Source organism: Sinocyclocheilus rhinocerous, unplaced genomic scaffold, assembly GCF_001515625.1.
Source record: "Sinocyclocheilus rhinocerous isolate Xijiao unplaced genomic scaffold, SAMN03320098_v1.1 scaffold450, whole genome shotgun sequence".
Classification (NCBI taxonomy): Eukaryota; Metazoa; Chordata; class Actinopteri; order Cypriniformes; family Cyprinidae; genus Sinocyclocheilus; species Sinocyclocheilus rhinocerous.
Genome location: NW_015653457.1, coordinates 416009 through 441149, shown reverse-complemented (window position 1 = coordinate 441149; position 25141 = coordinate 416009). Strand labels below are relative to the sequence as shown.

The 25141-nt window shown below is 36.5% G+C and overlaps 3 protein-coding genes across 3 annotated transcripts in view; all 3 read right to left on the bottom strand.

Annotated features, from left to right (window-relative positions):
* Positions 1-2280: 2280 nt before the first annotated feature.
* On the bottom strand, positions 2281-21152 carry LOC107715695 (chloride channel CLIC-like protein 1). The gene is given in 12 exon segments (XM_016521870.1): positions 2281-2424; positions 2501-2647; positions 3593-3690; positions 3983-4082; positions 4355-4495; positions 4622-4647; positions 4650-4817; positions 4820-4844; positions 4938-5048; positions 5265-5327; positions 5593-5774; positions 21073-21152. Coding segments are annotated over 12 exon segments (1206 nt in total). The 5' UTR covers positions 21074-21152.
* Positions 21006-25141, bottom strand: part of LOC107715726 (WD repeat-containing protein 47-like) — a 15510-nt gene continuing 11374 nt past the window's right edge. The window contains exons 11-15 of the mRNA XM_016521906.1: positions 24466-24636; positions 24236-24367; positions 23122-23340; positions 21293-22175; positions 21006-21099 (exon numbers count right to left, since the gene is read on the bottom strand). Of these exons, the coding sequence (XP_016377392.1) occupies positions 22033-22175; positions 23122-23340; positions 24236-24367; positions 24466-24636 (665 nt within the window). The 3' untranslated portion in view covers positions 21006-21099; positions 21293-22032. The remainder of the gene's footprint in view (positions 21100-21292; positions 22176-23121; positions 23341-24235; positions 24368-24465; positions 24637-25141) is intronic.
* LOC107715727 (uncharacterized) overlaps positions 22003-25141 on the bottom strand; it is a 22258-nt gene continuing 19119 nt past the window's right edge. The window contains exons 6-7 of the mRNA XM_016521907.1: positions 24115-24120; positions 22003-22012 (exon numbers count right to left, since the gene is read on the bottom strand). The gene's annotated coding sequence lies outside the window, so the exon portion shown is untranslated. The remainder of the gene's footprint in view (positions 22013-24114; positions 24121-25141) is intronic.

Genomic DNA, 25141 nt, shown 5'->3' with positions numbered 1-25141 from the left:
TTTTTTTTTTTTTTTTTTTTTTTGACAGTTGTTCCCTTGTTAGTCCTGAACAGTTAAACTGCCCGCTGTTCTTCAGAAAAAATACTTCAGGTCCCACAAATCCTTTGGCTTTCCAGCATCTTTTGCTGAACCCCTGAACCCTTTCCAACAATGACTGTATTATTTTGAGATCCATCTTTTCACACTGAGGACAACTGAGGAACTCATACGTAACTATTACAAAAAGTTCAAACGCTCACTGATGCTCCAGAAGGAAAAACGATTGTACAACTGTAGCACAATCTAATGAATAATGCACATGTACATGCACTATTGCCTTAATATAGTAAAACATAAACACAGAATCACAGACCATTAAATATAAAAAAAAATCATGTAAACAGACGTACAGTGTTAAGCTTGCAAAATGTTATCTGTAGAATACAGTAAGAAATTAGTAATTAATACTTTTGTTAAATTGATCAAAAGTGACAGTAAAGACATATATGTTACAAAAGATTTCTATTTAAATAAATACTGTTCTTTTGACCTTTCTATTCATCAATGAATCCTGGGAAAAAAATGCATCACAGGAATAATTTACAAGTAACAATCCCTTATTCCCCTCATTCCCATATAGCTCCAAGTGTTTTCACATCTGTTTGAGCAGAAGGCACATTGGTTTCAGGCTCACTTCTGGGGGCTCCTCCATCCGCTGCTGAAAATTAGTCTCATCATCACTGGACATTATTGTTTCTATTGTCCTGGCGCATCTGTGGCGGCTGTGGAGTGGAGCCCTGCATTTCATCCTAAACCCAATGGGCCCGACTTATTTACGCCCCTAGGGCCGAGCTTTGGTCAATTTGTCAAAGCTCACACGGGCATCGGGTCTGCTTTAGGCTTCTCCTTCTTTTTATATATTTAGACATCCATCAATTAAGGTGATGGAAAAGATGTGCTACGCTGGTGGAAACAACCCGAGACCATGCTACCGCGACTGTCAAGACTGTCTCGCACGATGTTTAGTGTCCCCGCCAGCAGCAGCAGCCGCGAGCGTGCCTTCACCACATTTGGAAGAGTTATAAAGAAACGAGGACTGGATTAAAACTAGAGCTTCCCTGAATAACAATTTTTCTAGTCAACTATTAGTCATTCATTTAAGCCATTGGTCGGTTAATCACACATTTACATTAATTACTTAAATACTAAACCATAATGAGCCTTTACTTGGATAGGCTAGCTATAGCCTTCCGCATTCAAGTGCATACATGCTTTAATTGCAGGAAAGCACAGGCAAAATAATGACTATGAATGTGTCAGAAAAAAATAGCTGGAGATATTTTTATTATTTATTAAAACTAGTTTTTTCTCAGTCAGTGTGTGGACTGCAAAGATGAAGCTGACGATGTTGAATCGCCATCTCTGCAGTAGGCCTACAGTGGACGTGCCTTCAGAGAGATACACCTTTCATACGGATTACATAATCAGAAAGTATTTGTTTTCGATTTGATCATAGAGCCTGTACGCTGTTTTGTTTCATTTTTGTGACGCGCTCCAGTCGGAGACTGAGACAGCAGAAAGCACATCCTGTTTGTTTTCTTAAATTTTACAAAAACACAACGTTTTGTTGATATTTTCAGTTTATACTCTTAACTGCATGAGCAAAAATGACGCCGTATTGTAAGTTGCTTCAGGAAAAAAATTATATCATGCTGGCGTCTCCATGTTCTGTATTAAAGGGTTGCATGTGATGCGTGTGATGATGCTGACGAGCCGACGTTCTACCGTAAAACCCGGATGCGCTGCACCTTGTTTACAAGCGTGGTACTCTCGTGAATGGTGGAGGAGACTGACCCGGAAGATAAGAAATAGTCGTTATTTTTGTTTTCTTCGTGCACAAAATGTATTCTTGTAGCTTCATATAATTACGGTTGAACCACTGATGTCACATGGACTATTTTAACGATGTCCTTACTACCTTTCTGGGCCATAAAACATTTCAGTTGCTTTGCTGTCTATGCAGGGTCACAAAGCTCTTGGATTTCATCAAAGCTCTCGGCACTCATATAGACAAGTTATTACCCATTAATTATTCTAATTCTAAATGAACTTTGCTTCATAGTAGTGCCTTTCCCCCAATTTAGTTTGGGGGAAACTTTAGTTTCAAAAAGTACAGGGGCACTTTTGTCCAATTTGGGGGCTTGGGGCAAAAATGTCACCATCAGACAAGGGCCAGACAAGGGCCTAAGCATCTCAGGCCAGGGCCGGGCTAGGGCCTAGATTTGAGTCCCGTGCAGGGCTTTACTGTGGAGCATCACCCCCTTCCTCTAGTTGAGGAGCTTGGTGCTGTCCTACAGCAGGATGCGGCGGGTCCTGTTGCCCACCTAGCTGAGGCAAGAAAACTGCTTGATGTATCGCTGCTTGAGCACCTCCATACATGAACATCTGAGAGGAGCAAAGATGCCTTAGTATGATAACAAATAAATGATCCTACAGTATGTTTGCTGTTCACAGCTCTTACAATGATGGCGAGTGCAATGATGAGCAGCACAGGTAACTGAAGAGTGACTGGTAGATCCTTCAGCAGGGCTCTGAGGAACTCACTGATTCCCTGTCCAATTTGCTTCAAGGGGTCCGTGATGAAACTGGTTATGGTGAACGTGATGGCCTAGAATAAAACCCCACAAATCTATTATTAATGCATTTCACCTCTGGTTACAACTCTCATAACAGCTTTTGGAACAATCAGATATCTGATGAACAATAACAATATAATAAATAATATAATAAATATTAAAACTAAACAGTTTATATAATATAATATAACTGAAAATTTACGACAAATGCTGACTACTGATCTACTGCTTTTACTGTATTTATAGAACAATATTTTTTTTGTCTTGGAGTGTTTATATTGGAATACACTACCATTCAAAATTTTAATTTTTGTTTTTGAAGGAAATCTTTTATGTTCACCTCATGTTGTATTTATTTGCTCAAACATACAGTAAAACTAAAAATGACAGTGAGATCAGTGAGATATTACTAATTTAAAATAACTGTTTTCAGCATCATTATTCCTGTCTTCAGTGTCACATGATCCTTCAGAAATAATTCTAGTATGATGATTTGATGCACAAGAAACATTTCTTATTATCAGTTTTGAAAACAGTTGTGCTGTTTCATATTTTTGTAAAAACTGTGATACATTTTTTGCAAGATTGAAAGCACTTATGTGAAATAGAGATCTTTTTAACATAAAAATAACATATAAACATATCTACGGTCACTTTTAAATCAATTTAATGCATTCTTGCTGAATAAAATGGTTAATCTCTGTAAAAAAGAAAAAAAAAAACACACACACACAAATCTCTGGTGTTCACTTTAGATACATTTTTTTTTTTTAAGTGTTATTATTTGTTTGGATTTTTTACATATTCCTAAATGGTTCATAGTACTGTTTTTGCAATTAGGTTCAGATTATTTTACACTGAATATTTTAATTCAACATACTGAAATGATCAGCTAATTAGTCAGTATCCATTATCAGTCAACAACTAGTCTCTTATCAAGCTTAAATTTCTGTTGTTGGAAACTAAAAGATACAAACCTTTGTTGGAGGCACAAGCAAAATGGGGTTCACCACCAGGACCTCATAGTATTTTTTGCAAGGATCATCTTGAAGAGTCCATGTCCGTCTGTACCACTCTAAAAAAAAAAAAAACAAGCAGTAACAACACTTCATCGCTAAATCATTATATGTCATTATTTACTCATCTTCATGTCATCTAAAATCCATAGGCTCTTCAGTGGAAAAACAAAAGCAGAATTATAAATTATCTTTACTATCTTTTGCTTAATTTTACTTTTATCTTAGTGCATTTTTGTTCTTTTTGGAGCTTAAAAAGATCTGAAGATTCCTCAAAATTCTAAATTCATGTTCCACATCAAATGAGTTTGGAATGACATACAGGTGAATAAATAACATTAATCACCTTACCTGATAAACTGTCCTTCCAGTCCAGTTGTTTCAGCCCAGTGCATTTGCCATTGAAGCTCTCCACCTCCACAATGTTCTTCTTGTGTTCTGCAAAGGAAACCTAGCCATGGAGAAATATTTAAACCAATTTAACTCTTCATTGTACAATACAGTGAACACACCTTTCAACTCTTAATTGTTATCTATTCAGTACTGCTTTAGCTAAACAGTCTTGGACAGTCAACAGCACAAGAATAATTACCATATAAAGATGGAACCAGTTCCAGATCAAGCTAATAAAAAAGCAAACAACAAACATTCTCCTGAACTGGATCTATTCAGTACTGCTTTAGCTAAACAGTCTTGGACAGTCAACAGCACAAGAATAATTACCATATAAAGATGGAACCAGTTCCAGATCAAGCTAATAAAAAAGCAAACAGCAAACATTCTCCTGAACTGGACAAACCAGCAGACCACAGACCAGAGCTCAGTGCTGATTATGGCTACGACAATCAGAACAATCAAAGAAACCTGTAGAACAAAAAACAGCACATATTGCATTTATTATTTCTGAGATTGCTGCAAAACATCAGTCTTTTGAAAATAATTTTAATGCAATTATTTAAATTATCTTTGAATGCTTTTACAAGAACTGACCTTCAGGGCGGTATCAGCATCTACATAAATGTATCTTCGAAACGCCACTTCCAGGCTTCGTGGTCGTGGAGTTTGAATCTGAGCAGAATTTGACTGAGAGCCTCATCCATGGCTCCAGTGGTCCAGTCGTTCTCTTCATTCAAAAGCTTCTGGATCTCCACCAGCGACTGCTTGGACAGCTTCACCTCAGCGTCATATGCATGGATGTCTGTCCATCATCAGGCTAAAGATTAAAAAAAGGAAAAGTTGTAAAACTGTAACCAATGTAGATTCATGTTGAATCAGTTCCCTGGAGAAAACACAGTCAGTCACATACCAGGCCAAGTTTTGAAGTTTCTTTAAGGAGCCTGGAAAGGAATCGCTTGAATACTGGAAGACACACTGGATTTATAGAGGTGGTGGTCTCCTTCTTTTTCTGTTCATCAAACTAAAAAAAGATATAGCAATAATATAATATAACAATATGGATATAATTATACAATACATAGTTTCAATAATTCAAAGTGCTAAATGGTACAATACTAGTCTTCAGGACTTTACCAATTACCATGGAAATTACCATTGTACCATGTCCAAAAAAACATGCCACTATCATTTTGTTATTGCGGTCTACTAAACACAGGTGTATTTACATATTCTTCACCTCTTTCTGCAAACTCTCTAGTTTATTGATCCACTCAAATGCATCAGGACACTGTTGCACGGTCTGAAAAATAAAGAAGGTCATATGGCATTAGAACAACAAGGTGAGGAAACAGTGGCTGAATTTTCAATTTCAGAGGAACTATCCCTTTAAATTTCATTTAAACTACAACGTTAGTAAAAACCTAAAATACCTAGATATAATTTACAATGCAAAGTCTGAATGGAGTCTATTTTCAATGGAAAAAAATTTAAAGAAGAGGGATTTAAATGTCCTGCAAGCACTGTAATGCATTAATAAACTGCCCGATGGTATAATAATGTTTTACCATTGCTGGTTTTCTCAAGCACTTTGTCGTTGAGTCATAGTTGATCAAGTCATATGGATCAATCCATGCATCATCCTCATCATCCTGGTGGATATTTGCATTTGCAATAACAAACAAACTACAAAAAATGAGCAAACTCCAGAAACCAAACGATGAACAGATTGACACCTTCATAATCTCCACTGGAACAGAAGAGAAAACAAACTTGTTGGTAAAACAACTACTGGTCGATTGGTATAAATGTATATAAAGTTCAGAATCAGCTTTTGTAGAAACACATTGATGGCTAAACATTTCCCGTGATGGAAGAGAGTTGCCATATATTGCCACAATACTGTCACCTATTGATTCATAAACCGCAAATATTCAAAATCCGGTTACTCAAACAAAACTTGAACTCTTGGAGTCTATATATATATATATATATATATAATAGTCAACATTTGAAGTGGATCATAAAAGTTAATCAAAGTTGTCCTAAGACAAGAATGGGTATTGTTTTGGTTTTAGGACAACTTTGATGAAAGGTTTTGATCCACTTCAAATGTTGACTACTGTATACATATATATACACATATATGCATACATACATACATACATACATACAGGTATATATATGTATGTATGTATGTATATACATACATACATACATATTTATATAGATAGATAGATAGATAGATAGATACACTACCAGTCAAACGTTTTTGAACAGTAAGATTTATAATGTTTTTTACAGAATTCTCTTCTGCTCACCAAGTCTGCATTTATTTGATCCAAAATACAGCAAAAGCAGTAATACTGTGAACTATTTTTACTATTTAAAATAACTGCTTTCTGTTTGAATATATTTTAAAATGTAATTTATTCCTGTGATTTCAAAGCTATTATAGACATTAATACTTTTATTTAGCAAGGATGCTTTAAATTGATCATGATAAAGAAACTTATAACGTTACAAAAGATTTCTATTATCTTCTGAACTTTCTATTCATCAAAGAAACCTGAAAAAATTCTACTAAGCTGTTTTCAACATCATAATAAATGTTTTTGAGCAGCAAATCAGCATATTAGAATGATCATGTGACACTGAAGACTGGAACAATGATGCTAAAAATTCAGCTTTGAAATCACAGGAATAAATTACATTTTAAAATATATTCAAATAGAAAGCAGTTATTTTAAATAGTAAAATTTTTTCACAATATTACTGTAATGTGGGATGCGTGACAACGGCATTGAAGATCCAAGTGCAGGCTTTATTACAAGAATGGTCAAAACAGGCAGGGTCAAACAGCAGTAAACAGGTATAATCCAGGGCAGACAAAAGAGTAATCCAATAAATGAGCAATGGTCAGGACAGGCAGCAAACGATCAGAAAACAAGGAACAGTCCAGGGTCAAAACAAGGCAAGGCAACAAGGAACTAGAAACACTGGAGACACGGGAACGCTACAGGCTAACAATACTGAGCAATGAGTGTGAGTAAAACCATGCTTTAACCCTTTAAGCCCTGAGGGCATTTTTGCCTCCCTGAAGTTGATGTTTTTTCTGAGTGACACACAAAAATAATGACTCATAACTCGAAGACTGTAGCAAGGAGAGTCAAAAGGTTGGTATCGTTTGATAGAAAACTTTCTGTACTTTCAGTGGAAAAACAATTATTTCATTTGGACATTCTCCTGCTGAGAAATAGCTGATAAAAATGTAAGAAAAATTTTAGTGCTCAAGATAAATTTTTCATATCTGTCTTATTTGACATTCAATATCTAAGGTAGGAGGAAAATTACTTTTTGATGATGTTCCCCAGCATGTTAGCTGTATTTGTTGGTGATAGCATATTTGGTGATAGCATAAAGTATCCAAAAGTTACAGTATTTTGTAACAAAACAGGCCTTTTTGTTTAGCTCTTGACTCCCTGAAGGAATTTTAAAAACTGTTGTTTTCTGAGTGCCATACACAAAAATAATGACTCATAACTCCAAGACCATAGCAAGGAGAGTCAAAAGGTAGGTATCGTCTGATAGAAATTTTTCTATATTTTTATGGGGAAAAAAATCTTTGCATTTGAATATTCTCATGCTGAGAAATAGGTGATCAAATGTAAGAAAAATTAGTGTGGTCAAGGGAAATTTTTCATATTCTTATTTGACGTTCAATATCTCATGAAAGAAATAAGGTAGGAGAAAAATTTTTTTTTGGTGATGTTTCCCTACATGTGTGCTATATGTGAATTACATTTTTTGGTGATATCATGAGGTAATCAAAAGTTACAGCATTTGGAACCAAGGTAGCCCTTCTCTTAGCCCTTTACAGTTTTGAAATTGTTGTTTTGAATCTGAAGTAATGCCTCACTCAAGTTTAGTCAAAGCCCCAAACAATTATACTTGTTTTATTCTACTCGATGAGACCTTTCAAATAACATATGACACATGACTATCTGAGCTGTATGATGTTTCTGACATATTAGAGTACATGGCACAAAAACATGGCTGTTTTTCTTTGGAGCGCCTCAGTGCACCTGTCTGCTTTCATGTGTTACAGCTCTATGAACGAAATCTTTCGATCTGATCGAAAGTCTGATCGTTTTTCGAGATCTATGCATGTTTGGTGAAGTTACGAACTAAAACGCCACAGAACTGCAACCTCTGATTTTTTTGCTAAGCTACATGACCTAATTCTTTTCTATGTGTTATAGCTTTATGAGAGATATTTTTATATCTGAGCGATGGATTGAGTGAGTTTGGGCTCTTTTTAATCGGGAGAATTTTCTGCAAATAATGACGTGTCCTTTTCTATGATATATGCATGTTTCAATCTGCTCTAAATAATGGTGATCTGATCATGTTTTATGAAGTTACAAGTAAAATGGTGACATCAATATATTATTTTCATATGGGTCTGGGGGTGACTTCTTGTACAAAAACTCGCTCCAGTTTATTCAAAGCCCCAAACAATTATGCTTGTTTTATTCTACTCGATGAGACCTTTCAAATGACATATGACACACGACTATCCGAGCTGTATGATGTTTTTGACATATTAGAGTACATGGCACAAAAAACATATTTTGTAAATTATGATTTTTTTATCAGCAAATAACTCAAGTTAATAAAAGTGGCTACATGCATTGTAAAGCTCAGACTCTGAGCTTTCAAATGATATCCATTTTTTGTTGGGCAGTGGTTTGAAAAATATGATTAGTGATATTGTAGTGGAGGGGGGGGCGTCCCACCCGCGGTACACTTAGGTTTAGAGGGACTGCTTAGCGCTCCTTAAGAGTTGATCAAAATAATTACATTCTAAGCTTTAAAATGATACCCATTTTGTGTAATAAATGTAAGAAAAATTAGTGTGGTCAAGGGAAATTTTTCATATTCTTATTTGACGTTCAATATCTCATGAAAGAAATAAGGTAGGAGAAAAATTTTTTTTTGGTGATGTTTCCCTACATGTGTGCTATATGTGAATTACATTTTTTGGTGATATCATGAGGTAATCAAAAGTTACAGCATTTGGAACCAAGGTAGCCCTTCTCTTAGCCCTTTACAGTTTTGAAATTGTTGTTTTGAATTTGAAGTAATGCCTCACTCAAGTTTAGTCAAAGCCCCAAACAATTATACTTGTTTTATTCTACTCGATGAGACCTTTCAAATAACATATGACACATGACTATCTGAGCTGTATGATGTTTCTGACATATTAGAGTACATGGCACAAAAACATGGCTGTTTTTCTTTGGAGCGCCTCAGTGCACCTGTCTGCTTTCATGTGTTACAGCTCTATGAACGAAATCTTTCGATCTGATCGAAAGTCTGATCGTTTTTCGAGATCTATGCATGTTTGGTGAAGTTACGAACTAAAACGCCACAGAACTGCAACCTCTGATTTTTTTGCTAAGCTACATGACCTAATTCTTTTCTATGTGTTATAGCTTTATGAGAGATATTTTTATATCTGAGCGATGGATTGAGTGAGTTTGGGCTCTTTTTAATCGGGAGAATTTTCTGCAAATAATGACGTGTCCTTTTCTATGATATATGCATGTTTCAATCTGCTCTAAATAATGGTGATCTGATCATGTTTTATGAAGTTACAAGTAAAATGGTGACATCAATATATTATTTTCATATGGATCTGGGGGTGACTTCTTGTACAAAAACTCGCTCCAGTTTATTCAAAGCCCCAAACAATTATGCTTGTTTTATTCTACTCGATGAGACCTTTCAAATGACATATGACACACGACTATCCGAGCTGTATGATGTTTTTGACATATTAGAGTACATGGCACAAAAAACATATTTTGTAAATTATGATTTTTTTATCAGCAAATAACTCAAGTTAATAAAAGTGGCTACATGCATTGTAAAGCTCAGACTCTGAGCTTTCAAATGATATCCATTTTTTGTTGGGCAGTGGTTTGAAAAATATGATTAGTGATATTGTAGTGGAGGGGGGGGCGTCCCACCCGCGGTACACTTAGGTTTAGAGGGACTGCTTAGCGCTCCTTAAGAGTTGATCAAAATAATTACATTCTAAGCTTTAAAATGATACCCATTTTGTGTAATTCCATTCAGGGGTTGCTTAGTAATTTGATTTTGAATTTTTTCGTGCAGGTGGGACACCTAGGGTTTAAAGGGTTAAATAGGGTGAGACTGATGAGCAAACAAGACAGGTGAATGCAATCAGAGATGATGAGTCCGGCAAAGGTTTATGGGAAATGTAGTCTGGAATAGAGTGGCAAGAGTCAGAGGTGGAGTGCCCTCTAGTGGAGTTCATAGACACTCCAGCTGGAGATCGTGACAATTACTGCTTTTGCTGTATTTTGGATCAAATAAATGCAGGCTTGGTGAGCAGAAGAGACTTCTTTCAAAAACATCAAAAACTTTTGACTGGTAGTCATTAGGAAAAACAATTTATATGTGAATAAAAACTATCAACAGCGCTAACAGTGTAGACATATTGTGCTGTTTAAAATTTCTTTGTAAAAAAAATACAGAACTTTCAATTCTGCATTGTTTTGTATTTAAAAAAAACAACTCGACTTGTGAATTTATACAGATTTGTCATGCAAAATAATTCTACATAATTATATTTCAATAAAACCTTTGTCTAACTTACCGTGACATGTAAACCTTGACGCCCTGGCAACTACCTATCAAATAAAAGGTTGGTTGTTGATGCGCCTCGCCTCGCCTCACTTTGAGAGTAGAAGCGAGCAGGCAGCTGCATTGATGGGAGGAGTGAAATAAGGGCAGTGACGGACACTTCTCGTAATCGTTAAAATGTTGCTAATAAATTGGATGTCATTTAAGTTCTGTGGCTTTTATATTAAAATAAATCTAATGAACAGGAAGAGTGGGACGGTTGCAATACTTTTTGCATTTCCTAAAGATTCTCAGAGACTGTTTGTATTGGAAAGCCAAAATTTGAATACATTAGAGCCACAACTCACAACTTTCAAAACTGTTTTATGGAGTGAGTACTTGTCTACAGAAAATCTTTTCCGAAAGTCTTTTCAAAGGCATTTATCAGCTGAACAATCAGCATGTTGTTAAACAGCAGTACAATTCAAAGAATCACTGAAGCAGTATACCAGTATATTTGACAAGAGCAGGCTAGGTTTAGAACAGGAAGATCCTGAATTAACCACATTTTTGTGCTATGACAGATACTTGAACAAACCCAAGAATGGAATAGCACACTTTACAATGTATTTGTGGACTTTTGACAGCCTTCACCGAGCATGACTATGGAAGATTCTCAGGCATTATGGGATACCACAGAAATTAGTCAATGTAATCAAATCAATATTCGAACATTTTAAATGCAAAGTCATCCACCAGAACCAGATATCTGAAGCTTTTCTGGTAAACACTGTTGTCAAACAAGGCTGCATCCTCTCAATACTACTCGTCACTTTGGCATTTGAATGTCTAATTCTGTAAATCAATGAGGGAAAAAATAAGGAGATCCAGTGGACACTCACATTGATGTTGGAAAACAATGCTGACAACACTGGGTTTCTCTCAAGCAGACACCAAGATGTGCAGCAGAAGGTCAAAGTCTTTTAGAGATAGACAGCATCATCGGCCTCAAAGTCAACAGCAAAAAGACACTAATGAAAATGAACTCCAGAGTTGAAACAGTGGAGCAGTTTGTCTACCTTAATTGGCAGCAAAATTACACTTGATGGTGACAAGAAATAAACAGTAGGATCATCAAAGCAAACCAAATGTATGCTATGCTCAAAGCCATATGGAGGTCCACCATATTAAATACAAATACCGAAATCAAGATTTCCGAGAGCAAAGTGCTCAACCATACTCTTGTACGGCTCTGAATGTTGGAAGACTACTACTGCCATCGAGAGTAAGCTTGATGTCTTCCAAACCAAATGCCTCCAGTGCTTACTGAAGATCTTTTGGCTCAATACATCACCAGCGGTCATCTCCTGAGCAGAGCAGGGATGCAAAACATCTCATAAGCCATACAGCTGCACCGCTGGAGAGACTTAGTCATGTCTGCAAAAAGACACCCAACTCTATACTCAGGACAGCACAAGGAAAAAGAAACCTGGTGTAGGGTCCTCCAGACAACTCCTATTTCACCGGTGACTGGTTCTGTGCAACTTTTGCTCAAAGCCTCATTCCAAGCAACCTGTTATCCAAGACATAATGTGGTCCCCAGCCAGAAGCGTTTCTTGATCACTAAATTACCAGATAACCTCACCTTTGACGTCACAGGTTCCATTTGTTCAACAGTGCCAATCGACCAATCAGAAGCGAGGAGGATTCCCGATGGACGTGACCTCACTGTACGAGAAAGAACGTTCTTTCAGTTGCACACTGACTTGTGAAAGGTCACAAAGAGTCGATTTAGAAACTACGGAGTCTCAATGTTCTGATTTAGGATTTATAGTTGGATCGATGTGCACTGACCGCTACAGTATTCTTGTCAGAGAACTCAGAGTCATGTCTCAATGATAGCCTTTTAATGACTGCTCTGGCATCAACATAGACGGACATGTGCAAGGTTTTCTAGAACAATAAAATAAAAATAATAATTAGCAGATGAATCACTTAAGTGTTACATAATAGATATAAATAATAAACAACAAAGTATCTTCTACTTATACAAGTCAAAGTGATTGATCGCTATATTTAACTTCAAAGGATTGACGGCATATAATACAGCGTGTAATTCACGTGCGGTAAATGGGTCGCATTAATATAAATAAATAAACTTAGAAACAGTATCTGCAACAAATATACTTGCAATATAACATTAATATTTAAATAACACTGGACTTACTTGTCCGTTACTCATACTATGTCCTTATAATGCGAGAAATCCAGAGAACTTTTCAGTCAGAACGGCTGATGCAACTCTATAGCGCTACGCTTATTCTCAGTCTATTAAATCAGCATAGGCTCCGCAACTGCGCAAGTTGTGCACTATTCCATTGTGCGCATCTTCGTCATTACGCTAAACATGGAGAATTCAGAACAGCCGCCCCAACATTTGAGTAGCAAATGTGTCAATTAGTAGAATTCTTTATGTTTGCAGATTTTCTGTATTATCTGGCAGTCCTGGAAGAGGGACAAGTAGGGCTGCAGGTCGTGTATAGATTTTATCCCGTACTTTAATTTCAACAGTTCGTACGCAACCATCTCTGCTTGGAAATTTACCATCTGGTAATTTACCAGTTGTTGTTGAAGCTGCGGCTCCAATTCCTTGAAAGCTGTCTGGAGTTCCCTGTCAGCTCCTTTGAAATTCATGCCTTGATCTGAAATTATTTCTGCTGGTTTGCCTCGCCGGGCAATGAACCTGCGGAGGGCTAGTAAGAAGGCATCTGTATCCAGTGAATTAAGGAGATACAAATGAATGGCACGTGTCGTCAGGCACTTAAAAATCACTCCCCACCATTTCTCATTTCGTCTGCCTATCTTGGTAATAAATGGCCCGAAACAGTCAACACCTGTTGAGAAGAAAGGTGGGCGGAAGATGCGGAGGTGAGCCTTTGGCAAATCTGCCATTTGAGGAACTTTAGGCTGTGCTCTCCATCTTTGACATTCTGGGCAGTGAAGTTGGTACTTTTTAATGACTTGTTGACCTCTCAAGATCCAATACTGTCTTCTGATTTTTGCAAATAATCTTTCAGAGCCAGCATGTAGCAACCGTCCATCATAGTCTTAAATAAGAAGCATGGTAGCGGGATGACGAGGGTCAAGGACAATGGGATGGATATCAAGGTCACTGACCTGCTGTAACTGCCGTAGCCTCCCACCTACTCTGATGAGGTCTGTTGTTTGGTCCAGCTCTGGTGCTAGATTTTTGAGTTTGCTGCTGATATGAACTGACTGGCCTGCTCTTAGAGAAACAAGCTCTTCTGAAAAACTTTGTGCTTGGCAGGCTCGCAGAAGAATAGCTTCTGCTTCACGGTAACTGTTAATCAATTGAGTCTGGTTTGGCTCTGCCGCCCCGTGGCATTGCTGACGTACATCCTCGACCAGGTCCTTCCATGAATCAAACTGGTTTGCATCTGGAATATTCTGTGGTACTGATGCAAAACTGCAGAATGTCAGACCTTTCAGTTCGTTGGACTTAGATGGCTGAGTGATGTGTGGTCTCTTAGGCCATTTATCTGGAGCTTGCAAAAGGAAAGATGGCCCGTTACTCCACCTGCTGGGTATAGTAAGCTCTAGAAGCGTTTTGCCTTGTGTCAAGTCGTCAGCTGGGTTATTAAGTGAGTCGACATAACGCCATGATCGCTGATCTGTCAGTTCCTGTATTTCTGATACACGAGTGCCGACAAATACCTTGAACCGGCATGACTCCGACTGTAGCCATTCTAGGACAGTTGTAGAGTCTGTCCATAGTGTGGTCTGTTGCAAGTAGGATGACAATTCTGCCTGGATTAATTTTGCCAGCTGTGCTCCGGCCAGCGCCGCGCACAACTCTAACCGTGGCATGGTCTGTTGACGTTTAGGAGCCACTTTCGACCTGGCCATAATGAATGAGACATTGGTGAGGCCCCCATGAGTTGTAGAAAGGTATGCTACTGCTCCATAAGCCCTTTCTGACGCATCACAGAAAACATGGAGGTGATGCTCAAGTCCGGGATTATCCATTGCTTCGGGAACATAGCAATGCGGGATTGAAACTGTGCTGAGATGCGGTAATTCACTCTCCCAGACATTCCAAGACTCACGCAGATCTGCAGGGAGGTCTGGCTCATCCCAGTCTCTTTTCTTTGACCATAGCTGCTGTATGAGAATCTTGGCTCTGGTGGTATAAGGCGTAATGAAACCCAAAGGGTCATACTGACTCACTAGTATCTTGTAAACTGTAAGCATTGTCAGTGCTGAATGCTCAATAGGTCGGTATCTGTAACCCAGTGTGTCTGTTCCACAATTCCAGCAGAGTCCTAATGTGGGTTCTTGAAGGTCACACCGATTGTGTTTCAGCCACAGTTCCATGTCCTGGGACCTAGAATCAGATGATAAATGAGCCACTACTGATGACCGGTTGCTCGTCCACTGCCTAATTTCAAATCCACCATTATTGCCCGCAAGTCATCCACTCTAGTCTTGGCTGCTGCAGCAGTAGGTAGACTCTCCAGACAGTTATCAACATAGAAACTGGATTCAACAGTCTGGATGAGGTCAGAAGTGCTGCATGGCTGTTCTTTGATGTGCTTTTGTAGTGCATAAATAGCACAGCAGGGACTACTGGTTGTCCCGAACGGTAGCACCTGCCATTCATATACTTGCGGTGGAATCTCTCGTTGCAAATCCCGCCAAAGGAATCTCAGTAAGGGTCTGTCTTCGGGGTAACAGGCGAACCTGGTGAAACATACCCTTGATGTCTCCACTGATTGCAACACTGTGCTGTCGAAATCGCAGTAGGACCCCAAGGAGGGATGGTCCCATTGTATTTGTATTTAATACTCCCTTTTTATTTTAAAATATAATAGTATTATCACACTTTATTATTTAGTTTATTTTATTAAAAAAAATAATAATAAAGTGCAACAATAGTATCACTACGATATATATATATTTTTTTATATATATATAGTTGTATTTAATGGGTTACACTATGTACAGTGTGAGGACCAAACCAAATCTCCAGGTTCTCTTATGAAAACCAGGCTGAAATACTTATGTGCACCCCTGTTTATAACATCTAAATGATACTTCGGGAGATTTACTTAAAAATTAGAATAAACACAAAGAAAAAATAGCAAATATATTTACATTTCACAAGAAAAAAAAATCTGTTTTCCCAACATTTAATTAAAAAGGTGAATGACACAAAAAGAGTTCAGAGACAATTTTTTTGCAGTGTTTCTTGAACTGGAGTTGTAAAGCTTGAATAAACTTCTTCGACAGCAAGATCTGCTGATAGCCCCTGCACAAACAAAACAAAGATTTCTGGTCAAAATGATGCAAGAAAAACAGACACATATGATGAACTTTTCCACGACATTCTAATTTATTGAGATGCACCTGTATATACACAATAGTACGGTATAAGCAAAGCGTTTAGTAATGAGATATGGTGTATTATGTATTTGACATGTTGTTTATTTATGAAATTGCTTCAGGTTTGATGGGATATACAGTACAAGCACAATGTAATGAATACTGGCACTATTGACAACATACACACATATAAACAAATTAACATAGATGCAATAGAATCACAGACAATTTAATATAACATCAACCATCATATAATTGTAGCTGTAATGACAGACAAACAATGTTCAGCTTGCAAACCGTAACCTGCAGCTTCAGGTCATTTTGAGCAGCCAATTTCCTTTTAGTGCACATAAAGTGCTGCAATGTTTGAATTAAAGGAACAGAAAAAAAATATTTTATAAAAATGCAACACATTTAAAAGCATCACAGGAATAAATTACATTTGAAAATATATTCAAATAGAAAAGTTATTTTAAATTGTAATAATATTTACATTTAGCAGACGCTTTTATCCAAAGCGACTTTCAAATGAGGACAATAGAAGCAATCAAAATCAACAAAAGAGCAATGATATACAAGTGCTATAACAAGTCTCAGTTAGCTTAATGCCGTACACGTAGCAAGGTTTTTTTTAAATCATATAATAAATAAAAAGAAAACAGATAGAATAGAAAAGAAAAAGAATAGTGCAAGCTAGTGTTAGAGGCCTTTTTTGCTTTTGTTAATTGCATAATAAATAAAAAGAAAACAGATAGAATACAAAAAGATTAGAGAAGCTAGTGTTAGTTTTTTTTTATGAAAACAAGCAGTTAGTAAACAAATAGAGTGCAAGCTTAAAAGGGGCAAGTTTTTTTTTAATAAAGAATAGAATTAAAATAGAGTACTAGAGTTAGAGGGTCAAAATTTTAATTTCACAATATTACTCTTTTTACTGTATTTTTAATCACACAAAAGCAGCCTTGATGAGCCTAAGAGACTTAATTCAGAGACTTAATTGTGTTTCTTTATTTATTTACTTGGGTGAATTATGTAAATGATGCATCGAAAAATTAATCGATACTTACCTCATTCCCTTGATTAGCTCCAACTGTTTGAGCCAAAGGCACATTGGTTTCAGGCTCACTTCTGTCTGCACTCCGTGTGTCTTTCTGTTCTTTTTTGTCCACAGTAGATGCAGTTTTCTCTTTTTCCTCAGCTTTCACTTCAGGCTCTGCATTTTCCTTTGTACCAGGTTCCACCTCCTCTGTCCGCTGCTGAAAATCAGTCTCATCATCGCTGGACATGTTACCTGCAGCACGCACAGTCTCTACTCTCTGAGTCTCTCTGGGAATGCCAGAAAATTCCTGTCGGAGTTCCATGCTTCTGTCCTCCTGTCTGTTTTGTGGGGCAAGAGCATCTCCTGCCCTGATGCCCTGGTCACCTGCTTGGTCTACTCTGTTTCTATTGTCCTGGTGCAACTGCAGTGGCTGTGGAGCGTCACCCCCTTCCCAAGCTTCCTCATGCTCCCTTAGTTGAGGAGCTTGGCGCTGTCCTACAGCAGAAGGCGGCGGGTCAAAAGCTTCTGGATCTCCACCAGCGACTGCTTGGACAGCTTCACCTCAGCGTCATAATGCATGCATGTCTGTCCATCATCAGGCTAAAGATTTAAAAAAAAGGAAAAGTTGTAAAACCGTAACCAATGTAGATTCATGTTGAATCAGTTCCCTGGAGAAAACACAGTCAGTCACATACCAGGCCAAGTTTTGAAGTTTCTTTAAGGAGCCTGGAAAGGAATCGCTTGAATACTGGAAGACACACTGGATTTATAGAGGTGGTGGTCTCCTTCTTTTTCTGTTCATCAAACTAAAAACACAGCAAGAAATAATAATATATTTTCAGTCATTCAAAGTGCTGAATGGTACAATACTACATTTACATTAGTCATTTAGCAGACGCTTTTATCCAATCCGACTTACAAATGAAGACAATAGAAGCAATCAAAACCAACAAAAGGGCAATAATATGTAAGTGCTGTGACAAGTCTCGGTTAGCCTAACACAGTACATGTAGCAAGGTTTTAGGTTTTTTTTTAATAATAAATCAAATGAAACGGTAGTATTAGAGGGTCTTTTTTTATGAAAATAAAATGTCAAAAGAATAGAAAAAGAATAGAGAATGCTAGAGTTAGAGGGTCTTTTTATTATGAGAATACAATAGTAAGAATAGAAAAAGATTAGAGAGTGCAAGTGTTAGAGGGTCAAGGTTTTTTTTTTTTTTAGAATTAGAATAGAGAGTGCTAGAGTTAGAGGGTCAAATGAAGATGGAAGAGATGTGTCTTTAGCCATTTCTTGAAGATGGCTAAGGACTCGGATTGAGTTGGGCAGGTCATTCCACCAGGAGGGAACAGTTAATGTTTACTAGTCTTCAGTACTTAAAAAATACCATGGTAATTTCATTGTACCATGTCCAAAAACATGGCATTACCATTTTGTTAGTGAAGCCTACTAAGGTATATTTCCATATTTCTCACCTCTTTTTGCAAAATCCCTAGTTTAATGGTGCAGTCAAACACATCAGGACACTGTTGCACTTCACAGGAGTCTGAGCTGAATTCCCTCCTCTTGGTTGGCACATTTGGGTAACTGGCAGACTGTTAAAAAACAACAACAACAAAAGTTATAATGTGAGGTAGATTTGTGTTCCCTGCAAAAATGACAGTGCTTACAAGAGCTTATGTGATAAAAAGACGAATCACACTTTGAGTTCAGTGAGCGAGCTGTTGACTCACTAACTGTGAATCAAACTGTCAGAAAGAAATGGTTTATCTGAGTTAAAGGGATAGTTCACCCAAAAATGAAAATTATTCCATCCTAGGTGCATACGAGTATGACTTTTTTTCTTTCAGATGAATCCAATCAGAGTTACATAAAAAAAATGACCTGGCTCTTCCAAGCTTTATAATGGCAGTGAGTGGGTGTTTCTTGTCAATAGTCTCCACACGGCACCGGGGGGTGAATAAAGGCCTCCTGAAGCAAATCAATGCGTTTTGTGCTGGAGGATTTTGATATAAGCCAAGAGGAGACTGGTTTTCCTTTGCTAAAGTAAGGGAACTTTGCTTCCTTTGCTCCTGTAAACAAAAGTCGGTTCTCGCGAGATTAGCATATTCTCACCAGACCTTAAGCTACGCCTACATCATCCGCCGGAATGAACGTGTGTGTGACAGTTAGCGGAAACTAGAGATTATGGTTTATAAAGTTTTAAATATGGATATTTTTCTTACAAAAACGTGATTTGCTTCAGGAGGCCTTGTTTAACCCTCAGAGCCGTGTGGAGCACATTTTATGATGGATGCACTTTATTGGACTATTGACAAGAAACACCCACTCACTGTCATTATAAAGCTTGGAAGAGCCAGGTCATTTTTTTTTTTAAAAATATTAAAAAATGATTTTTTTACACGGCACCCCTGCTCTCCACAGACGGCACCCCGGTTGGGAAACACTGATGTAGACTGAAGGTGAATAAATTATGGGGTAATTTTCATTTTTGGATGAACTATACCTTTAAAGTGCAATCACATCAACTATTGTTCTGCAAATCCCGGCATTTCAATAGGAATCCAGGTGATCTGGAATTTCACGTTTCCACAAGCAGATTTCGCAACGGGTTCAGGTAGATCATGTGAATACGTTGCGCTGACCAACAGAAAGTGACTTTGTAAGCTGTTCTTCATACACTGCTATACTATTAACAATAGACAATCAACCTTTTTTGCCCCCAAAATGTCTCTATGAGACTGCGCCTTTAAACTGAGTGTTTTTAAATGAGTTTTTCACTCAAGAACCTCTAATACCGATTAGCGAAAATAATTTAGTAGATTTGTGAACCAGTAAATTTTAGTAGATTTTGAACCACTTCAACAGATTAAATAAATAAAAATTTAAAAATTAAACACACGGGATTTAACAGTCTTAGCTAACTAACGGTCTTAGCTAACTAACGATCGTAATACAGTCTCATGAATGCGCAGTGAGCAAAGCAGACCACAGGAGTTACGCTAAATAATGGACCCTTTTCACAAGACTGTGATGACGCATTTAACGGTCATCAGCATCGTAAATCCTCGAAAGTTTTTCATATTTGTATTTTTTTTTAAATGTATGTACATTTATAACACTATTCTTTGTATTATATCACCTTTGCATCAAATTACAGAAAAAACAGTTAACGCTAATGCGAGGGTGTTTCTAATGCAGCGTCTATGGGAGGGACGGTAAATTTGACATCGTTCACTCTTCTGACAGCCTGTTATCAGTCTCTCTCAATTTATTTCCTTTTATTGAAAGTCATGAAAACACTATCGTGGAGTTTTTCTTTTGCTATTTGAGCAAATGGGAATGCAAAAAATATATTTGTGGTACTCTCCCATTCACTTTTTTTTTTTATTAATGCTCAATAACATAAAAACATTGTCAAGGAATTACATATCCAAACGACGAACAGCTCGGTACCTTCATAATCTCCACTGGAACAGACAACGAGAAAACTCAGACTTACTGGTAAAACTGCTGATCGATTATTAGTGTAAGTTAAATAAAAGTTAAGATTCAGCTTTCTTGGACACTGTTTATCATATGTTTACCAGATCATCTGTCTAGCCTACATTACTTTAAAATGTACTAAATGCATATATCGGCCGCATAAAAGTTACACACTGAATATATATATATATATATATATATATATATATATACACACACACACACATTTATGAAATATAAACAATAAAATAATAATAATGAAAACATTGTTGTAATTTTGATCAAATTAACTAAATGGTACATTTATGTACAGAACATTATAGTGATCATCTCATTACAGATTAGTTTTAGAACGAAAATGTAAAAAAAAAAAACGTAATGTAGAAGAATCAGTGAGCCATTCATCAGGCTAAATCTTATAGTTTCAAAACTGTGTTTATTTCCATGTTCAAATAAATTACTAATACATACTTTGTACATCAGGTGATTGAGAGAGTCCTCTAACTCAGTGGTTCCCAACCCTGGTCCTGGAGGCACCCCAGCACTGCACATTTTGCATGTCTCCTTTCTCTGACACCAATTTCAGGTCTTGGAGTCTCTAATGAGCTGATGATCTGAATCAGGTGTGTTTTATTAAGGAGACATGCAAAACATTCAGTGTCGGGGTGCCTCCAGCACCAGGGTTGGGAACCACTGCTCTAACTGTCCTCTGCATCAATACAAAAAGGTGCTGAATTTATGTGCAAACGTGATGCATATTATGCATATAAATATATGCATTAGGAAAATGACAATCCAAAATAAAAGCATTCCTAAAAATGCATGAAACTGTTTCCACCACACTGAGGAGGACGACTTGCACAAAACATTTATCCTCAGTATTTACAGAGTGTTGGTTCATTTACAGTTATTTAAATGAAGACATGAATATTCATGCTGCATAAACAGTTGCTGAATGTGTGAAGTCCATAGTGCTATGTGCTATACAATGATCTAATGCCTTGAGTTAGCATTTAAACCTATACAAAAGCTCCTATTTACAAGACAGAGAACATCACCTCAAGGCACAGTTCAGCTCACATTTTCAGGACTGTTTCGTTCAATTGAAATAGCAAAATACAGAAGCAATGCTACGCATGGCATTATTCGTGTTTGTAAGTTAAGAAACCTCATTCGTTTGTTAGTTTTTTTTTCTGAATTGCAATACATTTGACAATAAAGCTGTTTCTTCCAGTAGACATGCAATTCCAGATGTAGACATGACTAGAATGAACAGTCGGTTCTTTTGTTTTCTCTTGTGAGTGTACTGGAGTAAAGTTACAAAGAAATACAAACAGACACACACTGACACACACTGTCACTCTGATCTGTCCTTCTCAATCTGAGTGCAGGTTGTTTTTCTGTGCTCTTCCACATGGCTTCTGCTGTGGGTTAAGGCTGATACGCCCACAGTGTGACCGTCTTATCGGCTGAGGAGGACAGGAAGGACAGGTCTCTGGTGTGCCACCGGCACTGGATCACTTTATCAGCGTGTTCAGCGACCACAGTGACCGGCAGCGTTTTGGTGAGATCCCCTGGAGATAAACAGCGGAGTTTAACTCGCATAAAATGGCATTTGCAAATTTTACTTCCAGAATGTGACATAAAAAGTATAGTGAGATTTATATTATTATTATTATTATACTAACTGTTATTACTATGACTACTACTACTGCTACTACTATATTATTATTATTATTATTATAAATCCCACTGTACTAAAATAAAAAAAAATAAAATTGATTGTTGTTCAATAATATACAATTATATAATTATATAAAATAATAATATATATTTATTTGTTTTTAATATTGCAATGAATAATAATAATACAATTAAAAAATGTAAACAAAAATATGAGATGGCATTCATAAGCCAGGCATTATTTCTGTAATGTGACAAAGGAACAGTGGGATTTAATTTGATAATAATAATTATTATTATTATTAAAAGAGCTCACATTATTTATTTATTGAATTGTTTTTAAATTTTAATATAGTTATTATTATTATTATCATTATTATTGTTATTAACAATATTAAAACCATTTCATTAAAAAAAGCATTATAAGCATTATAATTTTAACACTATATCAATTATTAATATATATAATAATAATATTATTATTATTTTATTATTATTATTATAAAATAATAATAATAAAATTAAACGTTAATTCAGTGAAAATAACTGACTTTCATTTTTTTAATTGTGTAATAATAATTAATAATCAAATATAATAATAATAATTAATAATAATAGTAATAATTTAAAAGTCCAAAACCAATTTACTGAAAAAAGCTGATATGAAATGGCATTCACAAGCTATATTACATCTATAATGTGACAATTACTGTAATTTTGAGTGAAAATAATTTTTTTTTATTAATGCTTGATTAGATCAGTGGACTTATGACAGGTGGTTAGAGAGAGTGCTGACAAATAAGAAATAATGATGACATCATTTGTGGCGTGACCTACCTTGAAGGTCAGCGATCATGACTTTGTTGTCGTAGGAGCCGGTGAGCAGGTAGTGAGCACCAGGAGAGAAGCGCACAGAACGCACGTCGCTGGTGTGCGGCTGATACGCCTGGACGCTTCGACCTCCTCTGATGTCATAAAGCATGCAGCGACAGTCCTCCAATCCGGTGGCCATGAGCCGCCCACTGGGATCCACTGCCACCGAGGCCACAGCACTTCCTGTCACATGACACAATAATCTACAGTATATGATCATACCTCTGCGCAAAGACAGATTCAATAACAAAATACATGGACGGCATTCGATTATTATTGTTAGTGTTGTTATATTGCATTTATTTATTTGCATTGGTCTTTGTCACGTATATTGGTATACAATATTGGTATATTGTATTTAGTAGTTCTAATACTAATCATTGTTAGTATTATTATAATCATATAGTATTTTATTATTAGTAATAATGGTTGCTATTATTAGCACCATATAATATAGTTATATTAATATAATAATAATAATAATAATAAATGTTATTATTATTATTGTTGTTAGTTGTTATTTTATTTATTATCACATTAAAAAAATTATGTTTTATTATTTTATTTTTTTTGCATTGTCACTGAATTGGTTTTGAACTTTAATATTCTGTAAAACTAAGATTAATAGTATTCTGATTATTATTTTGTTATCATTATTATTTTTTTACATTGGTTTTTGTAACTGAACTGGTTTTTAAGTTTAAAATAGTTTAATAATTCTAAAATTAATATGAATACAATTATAATAATTATTCTTGTAGTCAATATTGTTAATTTTTTTTTATCAAATACTGTATTATTACACAGTATTACATTTCAAAATTAATTAAGTGAAAAGAACTGACATTATTTATTTATCTGTTTTATTTGCATCAGTTCTTTTCAATGAATCGGTCAAAATAATTTACAAAATGGTCTGAATTATTCATTGACAAATCACTCTGAATATGGTTTGAACGATCTCTAGAAATTTTTATCCCATAAATCACAAACAGCTAGGAAGGTCAAAAAAAACAAAACATGGGAACCGTGATGTTCCAAATAAAGCCTTGTAAAGGAGCAGAGAGGAAACACACACCTGTTCCATGCTGGGCCGTCCCAACCACCTTCACACAGCTGGGCACACGCAGGTCCCAAAACCTCACTGTCTTATCCTGAGAGCCGGAGGCGATCATCCACCCGCCCCACGTGTACAGAGACAGGATGTGTCCTGCAACGGCATGTCAGATCATACAACACAACATGACATCCTGTTCATACATGAAGAGGATTGTGTGTGTGTGTGTGTGTGTGTGTGTGTGTGTGTACCTGTGTGTCCACTGAGCGCGTGCAGCCCCTGTCCTCTCTGGCAGTCAGTGGTGTAGATGTTACAGTCTCCAGCCCCAGCACTGATCAGGATGGCCCCTCCGCTCCCAGGACCCTCCATAAACGCCAGGTCTCTGATGGTGCCGTCATGCATGCTGAACTCTAGATCTGGACCTGCAGTCCACACACACACACACACACACACACATCTGGTTCACTATCCTTGTGGGGACTCTCCATAGGCATAATGTTTCTTCTACTGTACAAACCGTATATTCTATCGTCCTACACCTAAACCTTCCCTCCCCACAGAAAACCCCTGCATTTTTACATTCTCAAAAACTCATTCTGTATGATTTATGAGCTTGTTTCCCCATGGGGACCTCAATTTGAGTCCCCATGAGTCGGTGTGTATTCAGGTTTAAGTCCCCACCAGGATAGAAAAGTGTACACACACACACACCTTATCATTTATATATTTCATTAAGTGCAATTAATAAAATTCTAAAAAGGTAAATATGTTAGATATAAAGTCACACACTTTAAATAGAATGTATAGATTATAATTTAATTAATTTAATATATAATGTATTTATATTTATATATTATTTAATTATATTAATTTAATATATATTTAAATTATATATTGTATATATATATATATATATATATAAATGTT